This window comes from Nerophis lumbriciformis, linkage group LG01 (genome assembly GCF_033978685.3).
Source record: "Nerophis lumbriciformis linkage group LG01, RoL_Nlum_v2.1, whole genome shotgun sequence".
Lineage (NCBI taxonomy): Eukaryota > Metazoa > Chordata > Actinopteri > Syngnathiformes > Syngnathidae > Nerophis > Nerophis lumbriciformis.
The window spans coordinates 53,229,983-53,253,902 of NC_084548.2; the positions used below are offsets into that span (position 1 = coordinate 53,229,983).

General features: G+C 39.9%; 2 protein-coding genes across 3 annotated transcripts in view; one reads left to right on the forward strand and one right to left on the reverse strand.

The window, feature by feature from the left end:
- The first annotated feature begins 2,547 nt into the window (after positions 1-2,547).
- ribc1 (RIB43A domain with coiled-coils 1) lies at positions 2,548-11,481 on the forward strand. The gene is made up of 7 exons (XM_061986606.2): positions 2,548-2,748; positions 4,290-4,507; positions 4,587-4,701; positions 7,212-7,330; positions 7,719-7,940; positions 11,059-11,225; positions 11,311-11,481. Exons 1-7 carry the CDS (start codon positions 2,550-2,552, stop codon positions 11,390-11,392), a joined length of 1,122 nt encoding a protein of 373 aa, XP_061842590.2. The 5' UTR covers positions 2,548-2,549; the 3' UTR covers positions 11,393-11,481.
- Positions 11,480-23,920, reverse strand: part of l1cama (L1 cell adhesion molecule, paralog a) — a 101,784-nt gene continuing 89,343 nt past the window's right edge. Inside the window, exons 13-29 of one of the 2 annotated variants that reach the window (XM_061986582.2) lie at positions 23,377-23,537; positions 22,850-23,009; positions 22,634-22,758; positions 21,152-21,253; positions 20,851-21,048; positions 20,705-20,775; positions 20,393-20,618; positions 20,205-20,320; positions 19,917-20,127; positions 19,610-19,732; positions 18,355-18,531; positions 18,172-18,285; positions 17,942-18,091; positions 17,544-17,675; positions 15,066-15,138; positions 14,915-14,926; positions 11,480-14,771 (exon numbers count right to left, since the gene is read on the reverse strand). In XM_061986582.2, the coding sequence (XP_061842566.2) occupies positions 14,522-14,771; positions 14,915-14,926; positions 15,066-15,138; positions 17,544-17,675; positions 17,942-18,091; positions 18,172-18,285; positions 18,355-18,531; positions 19,610-19,732; positions 19,917-20,127; positions 20,205-20,320; positions 20,393-20,618; positions 20,705-20,775; positions 20,851-21,048; positions 21,152-21,253; positions 22,634-22,758; positions 22,850-23,009; positions 23,377-23,537 (2,401 nt within the window). In that variant the 3' untranslated portion in view covers positions 11,480-14,521. The remainder of the gene's footprint in view (positions 14,772-14,914; positions 14,927-15,065; positions 15,139-17,543; positions 17,676-17,941; positions 18,092-18,171; positions 18,286-18,354; positions 18,532-19,609; positions 19,733-19,916; positions 20,128-20,204; positions 20,321-20,392; positions 20,619-20,704; positions 20,776-20,850; positions 21,049-21,151; positions 21,254-22,633; positions 22,759-22,849; positions 23,010-23,376; positions 23,538-23,920) is intronic. The other variant, XM_061986591.2, reaches the window with a different exon arrangement.

Here is a 23,920-nt window from a genome sequence, read left to right on the forward strand (position 1 = left end):
GAGCTCCCCCTGGTGTTGTGGTTATGGCGGTCATTTACGTTAAGGAAGTAGTTTGACATGTACTTCGGTATCAGGGAGGTGTAGCGGATTTTATAGACTAGGATCAGTGCAAGATGTTTTACTCTGTCCTCCACCCTGAAACAGCCCACTTTGGAGAAGTGGGTAGGAGTGCGGTGTGATCTGGGGTGGAGGTCTAGAGGTAATCTGACTAGCTTGTTCTGGGATGTTTGGAGTCTAGATTTGAGGGTTTTGGCGGTGCTAGGGTACCAGGAGGTGCATGCGTAATCGAAAAAAAGGGTTGAATGAGAGTTCCCGCTAGAATCTTCATGGTGCTTTTGACAATCTAAATGTCTGGTGTGAATTTAATTTGTAAGCGATTATGATTTAAACTCTACTTTACTCACAAGAGATGGGTTGGTCATAAACCTTTACAGTTTTACTGAAATTACATTTGAAACTGATATTAATAATTAAACAATATATGCTGTAGCCTACACAGTGCAGAAGACCTAATTTCCAAGAAAGAAAAAACCTGCAAGTGATTCATTTAACAATGTGTGGTCTTAAAGTCTAATTAAACTTTATTTATATAGCATCTTTAATGCTCAGGCAAGTGGCAACACAAAGTGCTTGACACTAAAAAGACATACGAAGAAAAATACACACACACACACACACACACACACACACACACACACACACACACACACACACACACACACACACACACACACACGCACAGACATACACGCGTGTGTACATATCACTATTGACAATAACAAAAACAAAACAAACATGGCATGGTACTGAGGATTGAGGAAAAACACAACCTGTCCACACTGGAGAATAACTCAAATTATCGCCATCTAAAAATAGTATAAAACATATAAAATATATGTACTATTAAGATATAAATAATGCATTAATAGTTTAATAAAAACACAGCACTGAGAGAATAATAGTGCTAACAATGAAATAAATGAGAAAAAAACACGACAACTACAACAAATTAAATATGTAAAACAGAAAAACCTAAGAAGAATTTAACATGACAGGTAAAAAGCCTAATTAAAAATGTATATCTTTAACCTTTTTTGAAAAATATCACCGGTCTGCAGTCCTTAGGCTCTCCGGCAGACTGTTCGAAAGGTGGGGGACACAGTGGTCATGCCGCCTCACCATGAGTCCTCCATCCTCAGGTTGACATATTAAAAGCAGGTCAGACAGATAAATAAATAAATGATAAATGGGGTGTACTTGTATAGCGCTTTTCTACCTTCAAGGTACTCAAAGCGCTTTGACACTACTTCCACATTTACCCAATCACACACACATTCACACACTGATGGAGGGAGCTGCCATGCAAGGCGCTAACCAGCACCCATCAGGAGCAAGGGTGAAGTGTCTTGCTCAGGACACAACGGACATGACGAGGTTGGTACTAGGTGGGGATTGAACCAGGGACCCCACTCTCCCACTGCGCCACGCCGTCCCATAATAAGAAGGCACAAGGCAATTAAGATATTTAAAAACTAATAATAGAACTTTAAAATCCACCCTGAAGCTGACATGGAGCCATTGTCGCCAATTTAAAACTGGTGTAATGTGCTCCTGCCCTCTGGTCCTCGTCAGCCAGCGCGCATGCAGGTGAGTTTTGTAATAATTGAAGAGTTCTAATTTCCTTTTTGGAAAGCCAGCGAGCAAGGCATTACAATATTCTAAACGACAGGTAATAAAAGCATGCAGTAGCACCTCCATGTTGGCCTGAGAGAGAAACAGGCGGACTCTGGCTATGTTCTTAAGGTGATAAAAAATATTTTAGTAATGTTTTTTATATTTTAAATAGATGTCAGCTCGCAGTCAAAAATCACATGCAGATTGTTTGTAGATTGTGTTGGTTTAAAATGTTGTATTTTTGGTAAAAGTGTCTCCATCTGGCCTTCAGGACCTATAACTAAAACCTCTGTTTTGTCCTGGTTGAGCTGTAGGAAATTCACTGCCATCCATGACTTGATGTGTACAATGCAATTAAAAAGTGTATTTATTGGTCTGTATCATCAGCATAACTAACTGGGTCTGGTAATGACATCCCCAAGAGGCAGCATATAAAAATTAAAAAGAATGGGACCTAAAAATTTAGTCTAGGGGAACCCCAGACCTTATTTCCTGGGTTGCTGAAGAACATGCATCCTTACTTACATAAAAACATATACATACTGGACAACTTCAGCAGCTACAATCGAATGGAAAAATTGTATATCTTTATATAATGTAGTGTAATTCTCCAACATCAGACACTGCAACCATATTGATAAACAATGTAATAATTGTGTGACCTAAAGTTCTGATTCTTTCTGTACCACTCTTGTATTGTATCATATAAGATTGGGCAGAATTACATATATAGTAGCTATAGACAGTGAATGTTAAAAAGTATCATACATTAATGATTACATATTATTTTTCATATGAAACATTACAACATCACATGAGACATTTCAAACACTGTAATGTTACCTCTTCTCCTTCCAGATCAGCAAAAAGAGAAAATGTACAAAGTTAATTTCCCAGGTGAGCAATTGATTGAGACCGCTGTGGAAAGAAGACAGGCTGCAGAGGCAGCACGCAAAGCTCGAATCTTCAATACAAGGTCGCATGTGATGGGACTTGACCTGCATGCCCTCAACAAACAGACCCAGGATAAAAAGCGGTGGGAAGAAATGGAGAGAGAAAGAGACAAAGCTTTTGGTAAACAAACACACAGAATGACATCCGGATGGTACAGGTTGAACAAACTGAGTCTAAGTCTCAAGTCTGAATTAATTTACCCTAAAATGGGAAACTGAGTGTTGGGTTCCAGAACAACTGATCTGGGTTAATTCAATCAATCCTGAGTATGTTGACTCTGAGTTAAGACCGCAATAAAGTAAACGTGTTAATGCATGTGATGCACTTTTTTTTTTGATGAAAAAGTAACAGTGAATTAATATTGGACTGAAGTGAATGGTAATTATTGACAGAATCAATGCATAAGTTTGAAAAGAGTAATGTATTAATATAACACTTAATCACATTTTCTTATTAGCCCTCACCTAAAAAAATGGAGGATTGATATGGAATACAATTTTATTTAAATTTAGGTGCAATCCGACCAGTAAAAAAAATAAAATAAAGGCAGCTGATAAAAATATTCATTTGTTTAGATTTAGATGAATGTAAAGTCAACGCAAAGGCAATATATATTGAATATATTTACTTATAACTAAGCAATTTGCTTGTCATAAATATTATGTACTACAATCGGAGCTATACTTTTTGAAATAAGAAAAAATATCTGCCATTTCAGCTCTTGATGGTCGATTATTTTTCGTATTGTAAGTAATATAGCTCACATATTAGTTATAGTTACAATAATAATAAAAATAATTAAAAAAATGAACTTTTAAATTAAAAAAACATTTATAATGTTATTATGACTAAAATAGATGAACATCTATCTGAAATCAAGGTTAAAACAAGTATATTTTTGTATTTTTTTACTAACAAGATTTTTTTTTTTTCTCAGTTTACTTGTGTCAGTACTAGTTCATGTAATATCCTTCTGAGAACCACCGTCTTCCCCAGTGGACATTGTTGCATTAGTTTGGAGGACGCTACAGTGCAAATTTGATTGGTGATTTTTTTTTCTTCTATTTTTTATTTATTTATTTATTTTATTTACAAAAATAACACAGAATGTTAAACAATTCAATAAAGGAAAATAGAGCAATATAACAACATATTTACAAGAATAAAACAAAAAAAATATAAGTTTCTTTTAATTACAACAAATCCGATAATATGAAATACCTCAAATCAAAGATTTTTATTTTGTTTATTTTTTTATTGACTAACATTCATATTTTCTTAACAGTCTAATACAATGATAGTACATCTAACCATGTCCTCAAAATCGTCTCTCGACGTAAGGCTTCAGGAATTAATTCTGTTTGGACATCTACTGGTTACAAAGGAACAAACACGTCATGTCTGTTCATCAGAAGGTAGGAGAAAAGAAAACAACTCAGGGTTTGTTCATGAAAACCTGCAAGCGAGCCGGTTAGGTTCACAGAGTAAGTTACCATGGTAACTAACTCTTGAGTTTGACTTACCACTTTTTTTTTCAACGGAAAAACCTGAATTTCCCCCATCTCAGGGTTTTCACTTAACCTGCTTTTGGAATGCCCCTCATATACTACACAATCGGAACAATCTACACTACAGTATCTTATATGTGAAACATGTTGCAGATAAGCTGAGACTGAAGCATGATGAAGCACTGTTGCAGAGAGACTTGGAGGAAAGGGAAGTGCGAGCAGCATTGCATGCTGACCTGACTCAGTATTGGAGCATCCATCAGCGTGTGGAGGACTCACGGGACGCTGATCTCAAGTGTGGTCTGAGGGGGGCTTTCAGGATTGACGTTCCAGAGGCTGAGCTTGGGCCTTCCAGCATGCGCATCTTTGAAGTAATAAGGCTTTCCTGTGCTGTAGCAAAAGTATATGAAATAGTCATTTCTCATGTCCCCTTATTTGTTTACTTTATAGGGTGAAGATATTGGAGAGGGACAGCGCAAGAGAGAGCAAATGAAAAAAACAGAACAAGATCTGCTGGAACAAAAGGTGGACCGTGAGAGAAGGTGCATGGAGGAAAAGCACAGAGGTGATAAGACACTCAAGGTGCACACACAAGTAGCATGAAGCTACTCACTATGACTGTGAAGAGCTTCCAATGACAACACCATAAATACATTCCACAATCAAAGTTAATTCATGACTTTTCTACCACTTATCCTGTTCTGGGTCAGAGCAGACTGGAGTCTATTCCAGCTGTCTTTTGGTTGAGACGTGGTATACCCTATACTGGTTGCCAGTCAATCACAGGACACATAACGACAAACACTCAAACTCACAGCTAAGGACCATTTAGAGTCTCGAATTAAGTTAATGGACTGTATACGGAAATTGGGGTGTATGAGAAAAACATGCATGCACTATATTAGCATGCAAACTCCTCATATAGTGAGATTGACTCAAAGCAAAACTTTGTGGCAGTGAGGCAGACATGTTAACTTCATTTTAAAAGTACAATAACATCATTCCGTTTAAAAATATGTACTTTTTTTTCATAGGTACAACAAAGAGGAGGAAACATAAGACATCTTAAGGGTGTTTTTGATTTTATGAAATTATGAGTGTGTTTATTATTGTGAGTACCATATATGTGAATGAAAGTAAATGTGATATGTATCTTGTTCATATACTATATTGCCAAAAGTATTTGGCCACCTGCCTTGACTCACATATGAACTTGAAGTGCCATCCCATTCCTAACCCATAGGGTTCAATATGATGTCGGTCCAATTTTTGCGGCAATTACAGCTTCAACTCTTCTGAAATAAATACTTCAAATTCAAAAATTAAAATTCAAGGCTGTCCACAAGGTTGCGGAGTGTGTTTATAGGAATTTTCGACCATTCTTCCACACTGATATTGGTCGAGAAGGCCTGGCTTTCAGTCTCCGTTCTAATTCATAGCAAAGGTGATCTATCGGGTTCAGGTCAGGACTCTGTGCAGGCCAGTCAAGTTCATCTACACCAGACTCTGTCATCCATGTCTTTATGGACCTTCTTTTGTGCACTGGTGCACAGTCATGTTGGAAGAGGAAGGGGCCCGCTCCAAACTGTTCCCACAAAGTTGGGAGCATGGAATCGTCCAAAATGTTTGGGTATCCTGGAGCATTCAAAGTTCCTTTCACTGGAACTAAGGGGCCAATCCCAACTCCTGAAAAACAAACCCACACCATAATTGCTCCTCCACCAAATTTCACACTCGTCACAATGCAGTGCAAAATGTACCGTTCTCCTGGCAACCTCCAAACCCAGAGTCGTCCATCAGATTGCCAGATGGACAAGCATGAGAGAACGCGCATCCACTGCTCTAGAGTCCAGTAGCGACCTGTTTTACACCACTGCATCCGACGCTTTGCATTGGATGTATGACTTAGATGCAGCTGTCGGCCATGGAAACCCATTCCATGAAGCTCTCTGTGTACTGTACGTGGGCTAATTGGAAGGTCACATGAAGTGTGGAGCTCTGTGGCAACTGACTGTGCAGAAAGTCGGCGACCTCTTTGCACTATGCGCTTCAGCACCCGCTGAACCCTCTCTGTCAGTTTTTGTGGCCTACCGCTTTGTGGCTGAGCTGCTGTTGTTCTCAAACTCTTCCATTTTCTTATAATAAAGCCGACAGTTGACTTTGGAATATTTAGGAGCGAGGAAATTTCATGACTGGATTTGTTGCACAGGTGGCATCCTATGACAGTTCCACGCTGGAAATCACCGAGCTCCTGAGAGCGGCCCATTCTTTCACAAATGTTTGTATGCCTAAGTGCTTGATTTTATACACCTGTGGCCGGGGCCAAGTGATTAGGACACCTGATTCTGATCATTTGGATGGATGGCCAAATACTTTTGGCAATATAGTGTACTTAATACTGTCAACTATCAGGTCATTATGTATTGTATATTTTTTGCGTGATCAGATAGTATTAAAGTGTAAAATACATGAAATTGTATGCAGTACATGCATTTTTTTTTTGGTCAAAAAAATACCAAGAATCCATTTAGTGAAGAAAATTAAGGGCTTTAGTTACGCACACTATTTACAGGCAAATAAAACAATGTAGAGGGCCAGATCTGGCCCCCCGGCAATGAGTTTGACACATGTGATGTAGATGGTTTGTTTTTTTCCGAATTAATTGATGAAAGAAAGAAGAGAACGTGCTGCCTAAGTATAACACTTATCATCTTACTGCTAATAAAATATAGCTCAGCAATGTCATGTTTTCATGGTATCTTGTTGCTATAGGCAGAATGTGTGCTTGTGGCCTAAAGCATAAGGACAAGGAGAGGCGGCAGGAAGAACAGGGCTTTTTTAACAAACAACAAAACACGCTATTAAATCACTACAGGAAAAAAATTACAAGCTTTTTTTTTTTTTTTTTTTTTAAACCATAGCAGCATCTCAACCACACACACTGTCAGATGAATTTCCCGCACCAACAATCACACACTCCCACACAACAAGTGGCATGAAAGACTCACCTCGCAGGGGGTTGTTATGTACTATGTGAGTGTGTAACCATGTGAGTGACACCAGTGTGTGTTGCAGAGGCGCTGGCAGAGAAAGAACTGTTGCATCAGGACCACAGCTGGAGACAACAACACGCTGCTGAGGAGGAGGACAAAAAAGCTGCCCGGGTTGCTCTTGACCTCTACAACCAGGCTCTGGTACCCCACACGCATACACACACACACCAACAGCGTCCTCATTTGGGATGTTACAAAGAAAATTGCTACTTGACATGAAGTGATGCGCACACACGGCCGTGGGAGGAAGACAAACGTCATATGAGTTGATGATGCCTGGTTAAACTCCTTTCATGTACGCCTGCACCCATTTAGCGTTTCTTTGCCTGGATGCACTCGGCTGAATCTTCCACAGGTCCGCGTCAATGCCAATCCATCAGGCTTCGCTATATTCTACCCGGCAGTTACTGGGGTGTTTTTTTTTTTCCTGTAATAAGCACACATTTCTCAGGAGGGCATCTTGTTGTTGTCCCCATTGGACTGATCAATGCGTCAGTGGTTAGGTTTCACCATGTTTGGCTCCCCGCAGGCTACAGAGCGGAATGAAAGACTGAAAGAGCAGCGTCGGAGAGACGAGAGCGAGAATCTCGCTGAGATGACATCCAACATGATGACGGAGCGCTGGGATGCAGCAGTGAAACAGCTGGAAGGAGGACGGAGGCCTGTTGTGACTGACGGGTGGAAGGGGATGAGTCCTGAGCAGCTGAGGGACATTCACAGGGAGAGACAAGTGCAATGCATTGACAGACAGGTACCACCAGTAGACCTTAAGAACCCACAGTAGTACCTCAATTTATGGGATTAATTGGTTCTGTGACGAAGCTCTTAACTCAAAACAATTGTATAACTTCTATTGAAATGAATTGAAAGCAATTTAATTGGTGCATGCACCACCTCCAAAACAGCACAATTGTAACACGTAACACACCTTGTAAAAAGAAAAACTAACTTTCATATACGGAATATTGTTTGAAAAACAATACAGTAGGCTAGAATGTCTCATGAGGAGAGCTTGACGTTGTTGGCGTGACCCCAGGATGCAGAGAAATGAGACGGCCTGTGGGAAAACTAGTATTTTAAACATGAAAATTAGGGCCACACCAGGGTGGAAGAAACAAAGGTCCACGGGTGAGTCAAAAAAGTAAACTAACAAAAAGCCAAACGGTAACTAAGGCAGAGGCAAAAAACGTAAAAGTATGATGACCAGTTGGTACAACGTGATGTGTACGAGTACTAAAGACAATGAATCTGTGCTGTCTGACAAACATTGCTGGCTTCAGAAGCCACCTGATTAACAACCAAGGACAGGTGTGTCTCCTGATTGCCAATAGGGGAACATGTGAGGGAAACAGTGCTCAGGCAGAGGTAAAGTAGCTAAGAATGGAGACCAACAGAAAGTTAAATGAAACAAGAGAGTGCTGGACAGGAACTGAATACCAAAACACATGAAAACAATAAAAACAAATTGTACTACTAACAACTACACAACATTTTTATGAAGTAATGTAATAACAATGTACAACGTATACCCTGGAGAGTGGACTTTTACGGCATCTCCTTCCAGCTGCTTCTCTGTCAATCACACAATCAGCAGCTTTTCCATATTTTCATGGATAAATGTTTATGTTTGTATATTGTTTTGACATTCTTGACTGGCGTTTGATCTGCTTCAGTAAGGTGCAGACTAGCAGTGATACACTCAAATTGCTTTTCATAGTTGTCAAAAAGCTCAGTCAAGTTTTTGATTTTGTATTTCTTTAATTAAATGATTATCATCCATTTCTTCTTCTTAGCACTGTCCTTTACACTTGCTTTATTCCTTCCCATGGTTGAAAACAAATGTATTTTCATCCTTAGCTTTATTGGTCAGTGTATAATTTGGTCATTCATTTTTAATGAATGGGCGTTGAAAAACAAAACAAAAATACATTTGGAATTTAATCTAAAAACAATAACAGAAATAATTGTAAAACACAACATTCTTATTTTTCAAGGTCGAAATGCAATAACTAAATCTAAAAAAATAGTTTGATTTTCATTTAATATTTCGTATAAGCAAAATAGAAATGTCAAGTCATAAGGAATGACAAAATGAACCAAAACTTATTTTTTAAATTTAATATTTAAGTTATCAAAGATGAGGACGCGGACAGGCAAGTAGGGAAGTACAGTGTGGGGTTTTTATCCTGCGTTTTTAAAAACATAATAATCATCATCAGCTGGTCTTTATGACACTGGATCCAACACAACAATGGGTTTTTTCCCCTCTGGGCTAGTCCTAACTTCAATACCAACTTCAGTTCCGGTATTGGAATATGAAAAAACATCTGTTTTCATTTGTTAATGAAATATCAAATGAAAATAGGAAAAAAATCAATAAAATGTTTGTTTTTCATTTCCCATTCTTGTCTATGAATGTTCTCATTCATCCAGGTCATTGTAATCTCAGGGCATTCAATCGTTCGCAACTGGACTGTTTGGTTTGTCTTAGAAGACGTTTCGCCTCTCATCCGAGTAGGCTTCATCAGTTTGTGCTCATAGACTTAAATTAGTCATATCTAGTCTTAGGCTTAGATTGGTCAGATCTCGTCTGACCAAACCAAGTCTATGAGCATGAATTGAGGAAACCTACTCGGATGAGAGGCGAAACGTCTTCTAAGACAAACCAAACAGTCCAGTTGTGATCGATTGAAAACCCTGAAATTCCCATTCTTAAAAAGAAAATGAAATTACCAAAACATACACTCACCTATATAAGCTAATACTATTGCGCAGTAGTTTTCAAACTTTATTCACCAACTGCGACATCAGAAAACACTTGGCTCTGCAAGTACCACCATAATGGCCAACATTAAAATACAGTAGTTTAGTAGGCCTAATCTCAGGGCATTCAATCGATTCAACTGGACTGTTTGGTTTGTCTTAGAAGACGTTTCGCCGCTCATCCGAGTAGGCTTCATCAGTTTGTGCTTGTAGACTTAGATTGGTCAGATCTAGTCTAGCGGCCGGTGCCAAAACCCCAAATATTTATACTCCAAAACCAGGAGGGTGTGCCTGGGCAAGAATGGTTTCACCCTTTTGTAGTGAGAAAAACAACTGTCTTGATGCAAACGAGCAATCCTACTGTCAAAGCCAGCAGCAGTCGTTTAAGTGTAATTTCCCCTCGTTAGCAATGAGGTATTGTGTGGTAGAACGATTGCTGTGGATCGACTACTACCAGTCCAAAATAGTCCGAAGCCCCCACGTTAGACAGATGGCACAAATGGCATTCTAGTCACCTTCTGTGACCAGAATTTTTCTAACTAATGTTACTTGTTGGAGGCTAAATTGCAAAGTATTTTAGGAATGGTTGAAAGGACAGTGTTGTATGACAATGACCTGGATGAATGAGAACATTCATAGACTTAGTAAGTCTAAGTATTCATTAAAAAACAAGGCAGAGGTTTTGTTTAACAAGTATTTTCAACATTTTGGCCACTGTACCATGATACATAGTTTGAATTGTAACCCTGTGTTTAAATATTTAATGAGTGATTCTTTGGCGTACCACTAGATGGAGCCTGCATACCACTGATCTTACACGTACCATAATTTGAGAATCACTGCTATAGCGAGTAAGATAGGATGTTTTGGGCGGATCATACGGGGTTCACTAAGACATTTGCTACACCAACTAATGGCTGGGATGCTTGTAACTCAAATTTTTCCTTAGAGACAACTTTTATCTCAAAACCCTCTAAAATCGGGGCACTCTTAAATTGAGGCACTGCCGTAATTGTGCATGTGAGTGTGCATGCATGTGACCTGAACAAGATGAATCAAAGACTATATTTGATTATCTGACACAAAACGCATGTTGTCATGTTAAGAGGCGGCGAGTTTTTGAGAAGAATCGGGACGCAGCTTGGAACTCCCACATCCTAAAGGACTCCAGAGAAGCTCAGGAAGAGGAACAGAAAATGGCTGAGCTCAGGAGAGCAAAGCGGCTGCAGTCAGACCAGTTCAACATGCAGCTGGCCCAAGAACAGCAAGCACAGTGAGCAGCCAGAACAAACCGTAGTTGATTTAATCCTGACTCTGTTGCCTATTTTTGGTTTATTTCTGTTTTTCGCCCCATTCAGTCAGCAGTACCTGAACAATCAGCTGTACACCAACAAACCCAGTCGGGCCTACTTCAGTCAATTCAACACCACTTCTCGCTGATTGCGTCCTAATACAATCATTTCACTCACATTCGATGCGACAGATCAATGCTTTGTGGGGACAAAAAAAAGCAACCTATCCTCAGGGTAGATTTTTCCACATATTTTATTATTGTTCAGTCATATCCAGTTACATTAGTTGATTGATGGTGCAGTTACAGTTGCATTGGCCCCATGGAGACTTGTATGTGGCGTATCCACTTACAGCTTGCACCAGGTTGTGTTCACCACTAAAAAGAGACACGTTTCCAAAGCAGCAGTGACATACACCCCCTTATGGCTCTTCAGGTTGTGACTTCATCTCACCTCTATACGGATTTATTGATTTTAGTAGTTTTTTGTTTAAAAAGGATATGGGAACGATGAGGTGTCAACCAAAAAACATCTTTGACATGTAAAAGCAGAAAGTCCAGTGAATATCTGTGTGTCATTCAAGTCTATGACTACCTTTGCAAGAAGAGCAACATCCCTGTTAAAATATAAGATCCTTCTTATCCTGAGTGTGTGCATGTATGAGTGTGTCTGTAAACTAACCTGCAACCAGGAGTTGCTTTATCGCAGCCTTTAGTAGTGCTGGGATGGTCAGGTGATCCCTGGTTTGTTTCTTTTTTAAATCGAGAGAAGTGAGATAGCCACGTTGCTTCTAATGGCTCCCTGTGGTGACCGCACCAGACAAAAGAAACACAGATATTCACTTCACTGCAGTGCATTCACTGAAGTGACAACAATGCACAATTAGCCATAAACATTGCAAACATCTACCAAAAATGCAGCTTTTTAATAATTTTATTTTTTTTCCATCCTCATTTTTTTCCCTAAACAGCCATATTTTACTGCTTGCCCATAACAAAAGAAATAGTACAAAAAAGAAAGAAATTAAGACAATTTGCTTTGAAGTGATGCTCAAACATTTTATACCTGCACATTTTTTTCATAGCGGCCACAGTTGGGTTCTTCATCGCAGTCTTTTAAGAGATGTATTTACATTTTTTAGGGGAAGAAAAGGTCCTGCTCTATGCATCAACATAATATCATCTCGTTGTAGTACAATTAAGCTAGAAAATTATTCATAGCATGGCCAAATCATGGGTTGAAGGTCATTTTTGCATCTAGTTAAATGGTAATTTTATAGCTAAGACAAATATATTGCAGGTTGTGTTAAATATATTTAATCTTATATTTTTTTTAAATTGGATTTAAAGGGAATAGGAAAAACATCTAACTTCCCTTTTTCCTAATTTGGGAAAATATTCTGTTGAAGATTGTGTTGAATAAATTGTAATTAATAATCTTGGGTTGAAGGTAAATTTACTGTCTTGTGGAAATGTATTATAGAGGTTGTGTTAAATAAGTTTTTTCTTTAAAATGAAGAAAAATATATATATTTTTTAACTTTGGGAAATTACTTTTGGGAAAAGACTGTTTGAGGTTGTGTTGTATACATTGTACTTAATAAAATGTATCACAAATATTAAAAATTTGTATTTTTACCGTTGGAAATTGTAAAAATATTCCAATTCATTATCCAAAAATGTTTAACATTGCAACACCTAACTACAACAGGGATTCTCAAACTGTGGTACGAGTACCATTAGTGGCACATAGGCTCCATCGAGTCAATAAAAGTACAGTGTTTTATTTTCCTATATTTTAACACAGTGTTATTGTTAAAACTGTATGTAATGTAACAATGGCCAGAATTATTAAATATACTTAAATAAAGCCTCTGCCTTGTTTTAATGAATACTTAGGCCTACTACACTGCTGTATTTTAATGTAGGTCATTATGGTGGTAGTTGGAGAGCCAAGTTTTTTCTAAGGTGAAACTTGGTAGAAAAAGGTTTGAGAACCACTAAACTACAACATTTAGACATTTGGATGGGAAAATAGAAAAACATAAAAACTTGTTTTATTTGAGTAAACATTATTACCACAGCACCTTTTGGTCTTTGACTTCATTTCTCATGGCTAAAAGGTACCTATTCATCAAATAAAACAATAATTTTAACTTAAGATTTGGCCATGGCCTGAATAATTGTTGCGCTTAAGTGTAAATACAATGCCAGCACTTAAAAAAATACATTCCCTGTGAAAAAAACAACTGTCTTTATTACACAAAGACTGTCAATCATCTTGCCTGTCTGCAATATTAGACTGTGTTAATGACAGTCAGGAAAGTGGGAGTGTTTAGCCATTGTCTGCAAGCATACACAAAATACTGCTCCTCAGAACAGATGGGAGTGTGACATATGGAGAGGTATGAAGGGACCCTAGGACATGTAGACAGAAACAAAGACAAGATACAAAAAGGTGCACATAGGTCTTGACACAAAAAATTACAACATCATTTCACAATATGGACATTAAACTTGAGGTGGAAAGGCGAGCAAGTCATGACATCAATCTGGTGCGCTATGCAAAACCCAGCAGGCACAGGAACTTATAAGGACCGGGAGCTATAATACTGTAATATGGCTAGATAGATACATTTAGATGCAAATATATACACCAGATGCTACTCGGCATTTTAACAGCAAGTTCCTCTTAATGCATTCTGTGTTGTTTACGGTACGAAACCTGGCTTCAGTTCTCTTGGTCATGTCCACAAAATATATGGATAGGGCGTTTTTCTATACTGTAAATAGTGTTAGAAATAGTGACAAGGATTCAAACACACTTGTAACACATCATTGGCAATTACATTGTGCGAAACCATCAAATTAAAGAAAAGGTGATAAATATCTACGATGTGTCACAGCAGCAGCAGCAGAGTGTGCCATCTGTGTCCCATCATGCTTTCCTTTCACTCTGAAGCTGCTCTTCCGTATATTTACAGCACCCTTTCTACTGCACGACATTCTGTTTTTGAGACGAGAAAAGATAAAGAAAAGAAAGTGTTACAGCGATGAAGGAGGACCAGGGGAGAGTTAAAGTTAGTCAGATTGATGTCACGTTGTCCACTACTTTGGTCAGAACATTCCAAGTCCATCAGATGACACCACAAGCGTCTGAATTGTCAATACATTGATTGCGTGTTAGTTGTCAAACTACTCAGCAGGGAAAAGGAGCGTATGGGCACGTATGTGTTGACATGTTTTGGTCTGATGGTTCCTGCGCCGATGCGTAGAGGCTAATCGAGGATGGTGACTTGGTTTGGCAGGCCATTGGCGGCGGGGGTAACGATGGTGGGGTTAAGCGGGGAGTTATCCGGTACTTCCCGGCCCTCGCTGGGCCGACTGTACTGGCTGGCCAGCGACTCATCCAGGTTGATCTCTGTGGTCAGCACGCTGCTGCCGTTGAAGTCCAGGTTGTCCTCGCTGCACAGCTTGCTCTCCTCGCACAGGGACGGCTGGCTGGCCGTACGCTTCTCCTCCAGGTCGCTGCGAGGAGGACGAGGAGGAGGAGACGCGTGAAGGAGAGTCTAACAGCAGTTTGCTCAAAGACATTTGCGCCGGGGCACATGCAAGCAGAAGCTATACTGATCTAGAAAGTAAAATGTTGCAGCTTGTCAATCAGAGCGTACCTTTCTAGAGATCTGCAAAGCAGGATCAAGCATCAGCATCAAGGAGAAGAAAGAACAATGAGGGGAACACAAGGGGTTAAGGAGGTGAAACACAACAGAAGGAAATGGGAGAGAAAAAGGAGTCCACATTCACTATGATTACATGACCGACCTGTACTCTCCAAAAGTCTCGTCCTTCATTGGTCGTGCCTCAGAGTCCATGGGGCCTTCTTCTTTGTCTTTCACTGAGAAAAAGACATAGGGTTGGACTTCAATATCATTGTCAATGTCTTACAAACAGCCACCTGCAAAACAAATTTTTTTTTAAAGATTTTAGGATTGGCCTATGGGGCACCTCTGCTTGAGCCCTATATGAACTCTGCATAGCAACAAGAGGACGTGCAAACGTGACTGAAAACAAATTACAATGCACATTTGGAATGCACGACCAAGCTTGTACCGTATTTTTCGGACTATAAGTCACAGTTTTTTTCATAGTTTGGCCGGGGTGCGACTTGTGTGAAATTATTAACACATTACCGTAAAATGTCAAATAATATTATTTAGCTCATTCACGTAAGATACTAGACGTATAAGATTTCATGGGATTTACCGATTAGAAGTGACAGATTGTTTGGTAAACGTATAGCATGTTCTATATGTTATAGTTATTTGAATTACTCTTACCATAATATGTTACGTTAACATACCAGGCACGTTCTCAGTTGGTTATTTATGTGTCATAATGTACACTTATTCAGCCTGTTGTTCACTATTCTTTATTTATTTTAAATTGCCTTTCAAATGTCTATTCTTGGTGTTGGGTTTTATCAAATAAATTTCCCCCAAAAATGCGACTTATATATGTTTTTTTCCTTCTTTATTATGCATTTTCGGCAGGTGCGACTTATACTCCGGTGCGACTTATACTCCGAAAAATACGGTAACTCAAAACAGTCATATCTCAAATCAGCCCCACCCATTGAAATTAATTAAAATCAATTTAATCCATACTACTCTCCTGAAACATCACAATTTTAACATGTGACAAGCCTTTTCAAAAGCAAACTTTAACTTTTCGATAACAAATATTGTTTAAAAAACATAACAATAGCAGGTACAACAAACTACAGCAGTCTTCTGAAATAATGTAATAATATTGTCCCTTGGGGAATAGACTTTAGAATGTATCTTGTATTTATGTTGCACACGGACGTATTCGCGTGACGTACCAGGGGATCGGAGTTGACAACAAGCAACATGTATTTCCAAAGGTAATGACCGTCCAGTTTGTTGAGTTAGGACTTTACAGAACAAACTGAGGCACGTCCAACTAAGCATCTGCAGCTTCTCAATATTTTCATGGATGAAAGTATGTTGTGTGTGGCTTCTACGACATGGCTTGATTCATTGAGTAGTTTGATAACTGGTGGGACATACTTTTAACGGTTTGATTATCTGATTTGGTCGTCTGCTTCTTCTCCTATGCACTAACTTGCTATTATTGCCTATTTATTGCCTAAACGGCACAACCCTTTGACAAATACTACTTCAACCGACGACAGATTAGGGTTATAACTCAAGTTATGCTTGCAACTTAAAGCATAATAAAAAGCCCAGAGACAACTTGTGTCTCAAATTACTCCCAAGTTAAGGTACTTTTAAGTTCAGGTATCAATATGCAGCTCCAACTTAATATTTAGTTGTTGTCTGGGAGGGTTATAAGGTCGCTGCTGGAATAGAATTATGAATTTTAAAAAGTATTTTGCACCTTGCAGTCCAATTGAAGAACATTTGGTTAATTAAAGACTGCAAATGAGATGCTTATCCATGGTAGACCTAACTAAACAGAGCACACACGCTGATCACACTGTGCAAATGTTCCCTTTAAGGTTAATTAATGGTACAGATAGATTTCTGAGCCATTCATGTCAAATATAAAGGGTGCAAATGCCTTACTTTTGAGTGTAAACACAACATATTTTACTCCAATATATTTTACTGAGTTAAGAGACATTGTCTATCACTACAAATCATCTTAAACATGTGATTTATGGTACTTTGTTAACACCTGCAAGTCATAAAAAGAGCAAACAGGCTATTAATATGACTCAAAATGTATCACCACATCTGCAATAAACAGTCACTCCAGGATTTAGCAGGCTTTTTTGTGATAGTTGCAGGCAAAAAGGCCTGAATTTATGGCACTTTTGTCAGAAAGTTTCAGCAAAAGTTACAATGTTTTTCATTTTTTCTAGAACATTGTAATTTTAAGATTTTTTTTTTTTTTACCAATGTTTTTTGTGTTCCTTTTAACCTGAAAAAACATAGGTTCACAACAACATTTTTAAAACAAATATTGTATTGAGGTTTTACTCCTTTTTCACCACACAAACCTAAAAGTAGACACTCCATGGCAGTAAAAGCACACACTCAGAGTTTATTGTCAAATTACTGTACTGTTTTGACAAATCTGCCAGGTGAAAATGACGCTGATTGGCCAAAATGTGCAGGGAATTTTGCAGGCATCGGACAAAGTTGCGAGGACGTGCATATTTTGCAAGAATTTGTTGAATTTGCGTGAATTAATGCGATCGCAATCATCGCACATTGCCGGAGGGACTGAATAAAGGCTCATGCTTCTACTTGCCTGAGTACTTCCCCCCTTTGTTTCTTCTCACGAAGCAGAGGATGAGCAGTATGAGCAGCAGCAGCACGATGGCGCTCACAAGGCCAATGAACCATCCCTGGGCGGCGAAGCCCAGCTGCACCTCTGTCACTTCTTGATAGTGAATAGATGTTGGTTATAACACAGACGACAGCACAAAGAAGACATGACTCTTATTCAAACAAGACGGCGCATTATGTATTCTGTCAGGGTGGCCTCTCACTAGGGAAGTGAGAAAATACACCAAACAAATCTTCGGCTAAGGCTAACTTCACTTCACAAGCTGTGCAGGGAAGTACAAGGAGCTCTCAGTGGGATATCTAGACGCAGGGAAACCCAGAGGAGAGAGGCACGCAGGATGAAAGAAAGCCTCACAATACCTTTTCCAATTGTGTCAATCTCAGTCTGGAAGAAGGTGACATTGCTGTGGGTGAATCGCAGGTGGTAGTGGGAACCTGGTCTCAGGTCCTGGAGCTGGTAGAAGGACTGGGAGGAGTCCACCTTTTCTGTCTTCTTCCATTTATCAGCATCTGCATAGACAAATATAAAGACAGTATAATCAGATGTAATATAGTTCATCGTTGTGCTGACTGCAGATAAGAGGAGATACCATTCTCCCTAAGATAGTGGATCTGGAATCGAACATTCCTGTGCCTCTTCTTGGCCACCCAGCTGATGTTGGCAACGTTATCGCCAGAAAGCACGCTGATGTTGACTGGGGGTGCTGAAAAAACAATATTTGTTATCATGTGATGCGAAGACATGTATGTATGTGTGTTAAGAGGCTGTGTACCTCCATCAAGTGTGGTGGCACCCTCCCTCATGATGGGCTCACCATCCCCTGTGGCAGTGCGCCCCCTCAGGTAGAAGCGGTAGTGGCTGTGGCGATCCAGGCCCTTCAGGGTGAGGTGGCTCATTTTTGGATCGTCGATTGTCTCTACCTGCATGGGGCTGTCGTCACTTTCTACAACTGATGTCAAAGTGAGAGGAGAGATGCTGATGTGGTTAATGCTTTCTTGTTTTGAAATACAAATAAGGTTGGCTTAACTAATAAAGCTTTTCATATTGGTCATTATTGAGTTTACTGCCAATGTCATTAACGAGTTTGTTTCTGTCCAATTTTCTGTCTACTGTTTTTGATACAACAACCAGGATTTTATTCATTCATTTGAATGATTTTTACACAGAATTATATTAAATCCAGGGCTGTCCCACCCTATAAGCAGAACACGCGCTGTACGGAGGGCCCCACGATTCGCAAGGGGCCTTGTTTTGCGTGACAGGGCGCCTCATAAAATTTTACTGCAAATATATTCCTAGCTGCCTCCTGCTCTGTCAATGATTGAATCTTAATGGCAAAAATTCCGAACCACTCCTGTGGCATAAGTGCAGCATGCCTTATAGGGCAGAGGTACTGAGTTCAAATCCTGGTCGAAGCTGATTTAGGAAGGTTTATACGTTTGTGTTTTATTGACAGTAAAAGTGTTTAATTGCACTAAAAATGTATTTCCCATTAATTAATTTTAGTACAAAACGTGCAGTGAATAACATTTTTGTTTGGTTAAAAAAGTATAAAAATCGCTTCAAATAATAATAATAAAAAACTGCAAAAAAAAAAAACATAATAGGGAGGAAGGCTCAAAAATAAAAATCTGCTTAGCCTGGGGCAGCCCTGAATAAATCCCCTATGATATTCCAAAAACACTATTGGCAACAATTTAAAATGTAAAATGGGGAACCCCATTTAACATGCTCAGGCCATCATACTGGGATATGTTAGTTGGCTACTTTATCAATCCTGAAGGGAATTTTGGTATCCAGCAGCAGCATTATGACAAAACACCCAGAACATGCATAGTCATCAGGTCAAGATAATGAAGTATACAATTTGTAACAGTAATATAATACATGAACACAGCTCCCAGAGCTATTAAAATGTCCTCGTTTTCAAACAGTTCAATCATGTATGATGAATCTTCCAGGCTTGACAATATGTGGACTTGTTAAATAGAGCAATGAACCGGATAAATAATTAAACTGAAGCTCACTCCGTTGGTACTGCAACAGGTATCCAATTAGAATCCCATTAGGTTGACTGGGTGGTGTCCAGCGCAGGGTCATTTCCATCTCAGATGGACTGTCCAGGGTCAGGGATGTTGGAGGATGAGGAACTGGTCAAAGGGCAAACATTAAAAGGGTATTTTAAATGCCACCCATTTGCTGCAACAATTTGTACAATTATTTCAATCACAACATTCTGTCTGAAGATCACGGTCATTTACCTCAGCCTTCCTGAGTGTCACCTCCCACTTGACCCCCCTGCCCCTCTTTCCATCCGAGCCCTCACACTCTCACCTCCCTCAGCAGTGTTGAATGACAGCGTCTCACAAGGCGGGCCGTCTCCTTTGGTGTTGTACACGCTGACGGTCAAGGTGTAGTGGGAGTACGGTTGAAGATCGCCGATCACCTTCCTCTCCTCGTTGGCCCCAGTCGCCAAGACAACAGTGATGGCGGGCTCCCTTCGAGCTCTGTGGTGGCTCCGAGAACCGACCCTGGTCAAGTGAATCTGTAACCAGAAGACAATTTTTCCGTTTTGAAACAAACCATATATTCAATTTATGAGATGAACACTCGGATCACCACCTTGTAGCCGAGCAGGTGTCCTCTGACGGTTTCTCTATCTATAGCAGCCCAAGTTACCCTGATGGCAGTGCTGTTCAGTAGGATGACGCCTACATTCATGGGAGCCTCCAGTGGAACTAAAATAATAGACAAAAAGATAACAAGTAACGTCGCCCAATGTTCCTATATGAACAAAAGTAATGTCTTACTGTTCTCTCCTGGGTAGCCAATAACAGGGTCCGGCTCAGGCCCCCCGCCCTTTTCGTTAATAGCCTGCACTTTGATCTCAAATGCGGAGAAGTTGCCAATTCCACTAACAACTAATGGTGGCACTGTTGTGTAGTTGGTGTGCCAGGTGGGCCCGCTGCCCACCACCCGCCTCCACAGGACGCGGTACTTGAAGTCCGGCCCGTTGAAGTCCCGTTTATCCATTTCCTGTTGTAAGAGGAATAATCACCAATGAGGCATGAGCACATTTGGTTAACAGTCAGAGTTGCTTCGTGTAATTGGACATCTGCTACCTCCCAGGTGATGACAAGCGTATCTGGGTCAACGGACTCACTCCTGACATCTTCAGGGTTATTGTCTGGCACTGTGATCATAAAATGCGAGGTTAAGAGCGCGGCGATAAAAATGTGTGGTTATTATTGTTGCCAATAGCGCTAACCTTCAGCAGCTGTGTTGTAGATTTCAGACACCTTGCTGGGAGCACTCTTGCCTACTTCGTTGATGGCAATAACGCGGAAACGATAAGACATGTAGGGCCACAGAGAGAGACTGGCACGCTCTGTGTTCCCTGATACTCGACTCAACTCTTCCCAACCCTTCTCATTTGAAACTTGATCCTCAAACTCAATCACATACTCTGTAAAGATACACATGGCAAAGAAGTTGGAGACATTTATGGAAAAACATCATTGATCTGCAATCCATTGATAAGAAAATGTGTGCTTGTGTCAATACTTAACCTATCACTGGGCTGTTGTGTTCATCTCCAGGAGTCCAGCTGAGGGCGATGGTACGTTGTTTAGGTTGTGTAAGTTGTAGGAGGACAGGCGGGTCTGGACGATCTGTAGGGGATAAAATGTGTCATTAGAAGAATTATTACCGTTGCCAAGATGTTATGAGTGGATGTTGATGAAACTTTCAGAAAACGGGATAAGGAACAAGTGATTATCTTTTGGGGGGTGATCCGGATCATCTCTACTTTCTTACTTTATGGTTACTTTACAAGGCTCAACTTCTCTGTGTGTGAATGCTAGCATCCCGCCTCCACCCACAGAAACAAAGTGGGTGGATGACTGACAAGAGAGTTCACTCTCTTTATTTTGTTCTGCGGTAGATTGGGCCTGGAGGAGGTCTGTGCTCTGAGTGCTTTTCTAGTTTATTATGTGCTGTGCAGGCTCAAGTGCACTGCATTATAATGTATTTTCCAAAGAGCATGTTATCAATGAGCCGCATCTGTACTTAAGGGTGCAATGGAAAAAAAACTGCAGAGTGGATGATTTATTCATGACCAACACTGAATCTTAATAAAATTGTTTGTTTTATTTACAGAAGAAAAATCTCTTGTGGAATGACAAAATAGACAAGAAGTGGAATCGATCAAATATTTAGGGGTGGTGTTGGACAGTATTAGGTCTTTTAAGAACTATCTTTCTAAAACTGTTAAATATAATCTTGCTCAGTTTAAATTCATTCATCAGATGAGTCCAGATGCAGCCAAGCTCTATGTGAATGCAATTATATTTTCTTATTTTAGATATTGCATGACAACCTGGGCTTGTTCAAGTAACGCAGCTTTGCAACCACTACGAAGTCTGTGTGAACTGGCACTCAAAATATGTGTCAAAAAATATTCTCCTGTTCTTATTGCAACATTGTTAAGAGGTACAAATTGTTAACTTTTGACAATTCTATTTTCATAGCTAACATCAGTTTGGTGAATACAATTTTTCACACCCTTGCACTACCCCTGGGAGAGGATGTGAAATCATGTGATGAAGCAAGTGTTAGATCTACCAGCACCGCCTCAATTTTAGAGCCACAGTATTTGGCCAAAACTGTTTTCCATTTAGCGCAGCAGTGATGTGGAATGCTTCACTAGAGTGCTTCACAACATTTTAAATTGAAGACCATAAAGAAATGGTTTGTATTGTCCCTACTTCTGTCGATAGAATGTGTACATTTATTGGACTGTTGTTTTTCTGATTGCTCTGCTGGTGCTCTGATATTATTGGCTATGTTTTCATCTGTTTTTCAGATTTTATTGGTTGATGTGTTTTCAACCTGCTGTCATTTTGCCTTTGCCCGAGGACTACACAATTGTAGCTATATCTGGTCTGTGTAATTTATTTATTGTGCAATGCCCCTATCAAATAAACAAACAAAATCAATCATACAATTTTTCTTTGTGCGAGTGTTTTTTGATTATAAAGCAGTGACCTTACCATATAGAGTGAGTGTTCCGGTCGCTTCGGCCATGTCCAGATTAGTGATGACCTGACAAGTGTAATTTCCTTCATCATCAGGTTCTGCATTAGCAATTATCAAGTCTGGTCCTTCGAATGTGTACCTATTAAAAAAAGTAATGCGTTTATATATGTAACAGTAACATTTGAGTCAGTTTGCATTTAATACTAAATGTTGCATGTGTGAGGGCTCACTTTTCATCACTTTCAGACGGAAACAGCTTGTGGTCGTTCTTTCTCCACTGAATAAGTGGCGAGGCGAGCTTGGGGTCCACAAGAGAAAGACAAGTAAAGATGGCAGCTTGTCCCGGCTGCACCTTCAGAGCTTGAGGAGGCGATAGGATCACGGTCCTGTCTGCAGGAGAAAGCAGAACGACACACACTGAAGCATTGCCTTCTCAGTGGCCTTGTGGTTGGAGTGTCCGCCCTGAGACTAGAAGGTCGTGAGTTCAAACCCCAGCCGGGTCATACCAAAGACTATAACAATGGGACCCATTGCCTCCCTGCTTGGCACTCAGCATCAAGGGTTGGAATTGGGGGTTAAATCACCAAAATGATTCCCGAGCGCGGCCACCGTTGCTGCTCACTGCTCCCCTCACCTCCCAGGGGGTGAACATGAGGATGGGTCAAATGTAGAGGATCATTTCACAACACCTAGTGTGTGTGTGACTATCGTGGGGACTTTAACTTTAACATACAGTGTAAGTGTGTGTTTCACTTACTAAGCACTTCCAGTGTCGCACTGATGGACAGGTTGGTGTGCTGCACAGAGCAAGTGTAGAAGCCTTCGTCATCGTGTGTGACATTGAAGATCTCCAGTGCCCCGGTGGTGAGAGGGTTCACTCTGGAATCTGCCAGAAGGGTGGAGGCGCTCCCACCGTTCCTGGAAAGCACAACACAGATATTATATTTGAACTATTGCAATTAGGGCTGTGAATCTTTGGGTGTCCCACGATTCGATTCAATATCGATTCTTGGGGTCACGATTCGATTCAAAATCGATTTTTTTTTTCAATTCCACACGATTCTCGATTCAAGAACGATTTTTCCCCCCAATTCAAAAACGATTCTCTATTCATTCAATACACAGGATTTCAGCAGGGTCAACCCCAGTCTGCTGACATGCAAGCAGAGTAGTAGATTTTTGTAAAAAGCTTTTATAATTGTAAAGGACAATGTTTTATCAACTGATTGCAATAATGTAAATTTGTTTTAACTATTAAATGAACCAAAAATATGACTTATTTTATCTTTGTGAAAATATTG

What these genes read in the sequence shown, in the direction of transcription:
- ribc1 (XM_061986606.2), top strand. Translation starts at nt 2,550, where the DNA reads ATGTACAAAGTTAATTTCCCAGGTGAGCAATTGATTGAGACCGCTGTG. An exon ending in CCAGCATGCGCATCTTTGAA is followed by an intron (nt 4,508 to 4,586) that starts GTAATAAGGCTT and finishes TTTACTTTATAG; the next exon opens with GGTGAAGATATTGGAGAGGG. An exon ending in CATGGAGGAAAAGCACAGAG is followed by an intron (nt 4,702 to 7,211) that starts GTGATAAGACAC and finishes TGTGTGTTGCAG; the next exon opens with AGGCGCTGGCAGAGAAAGAA.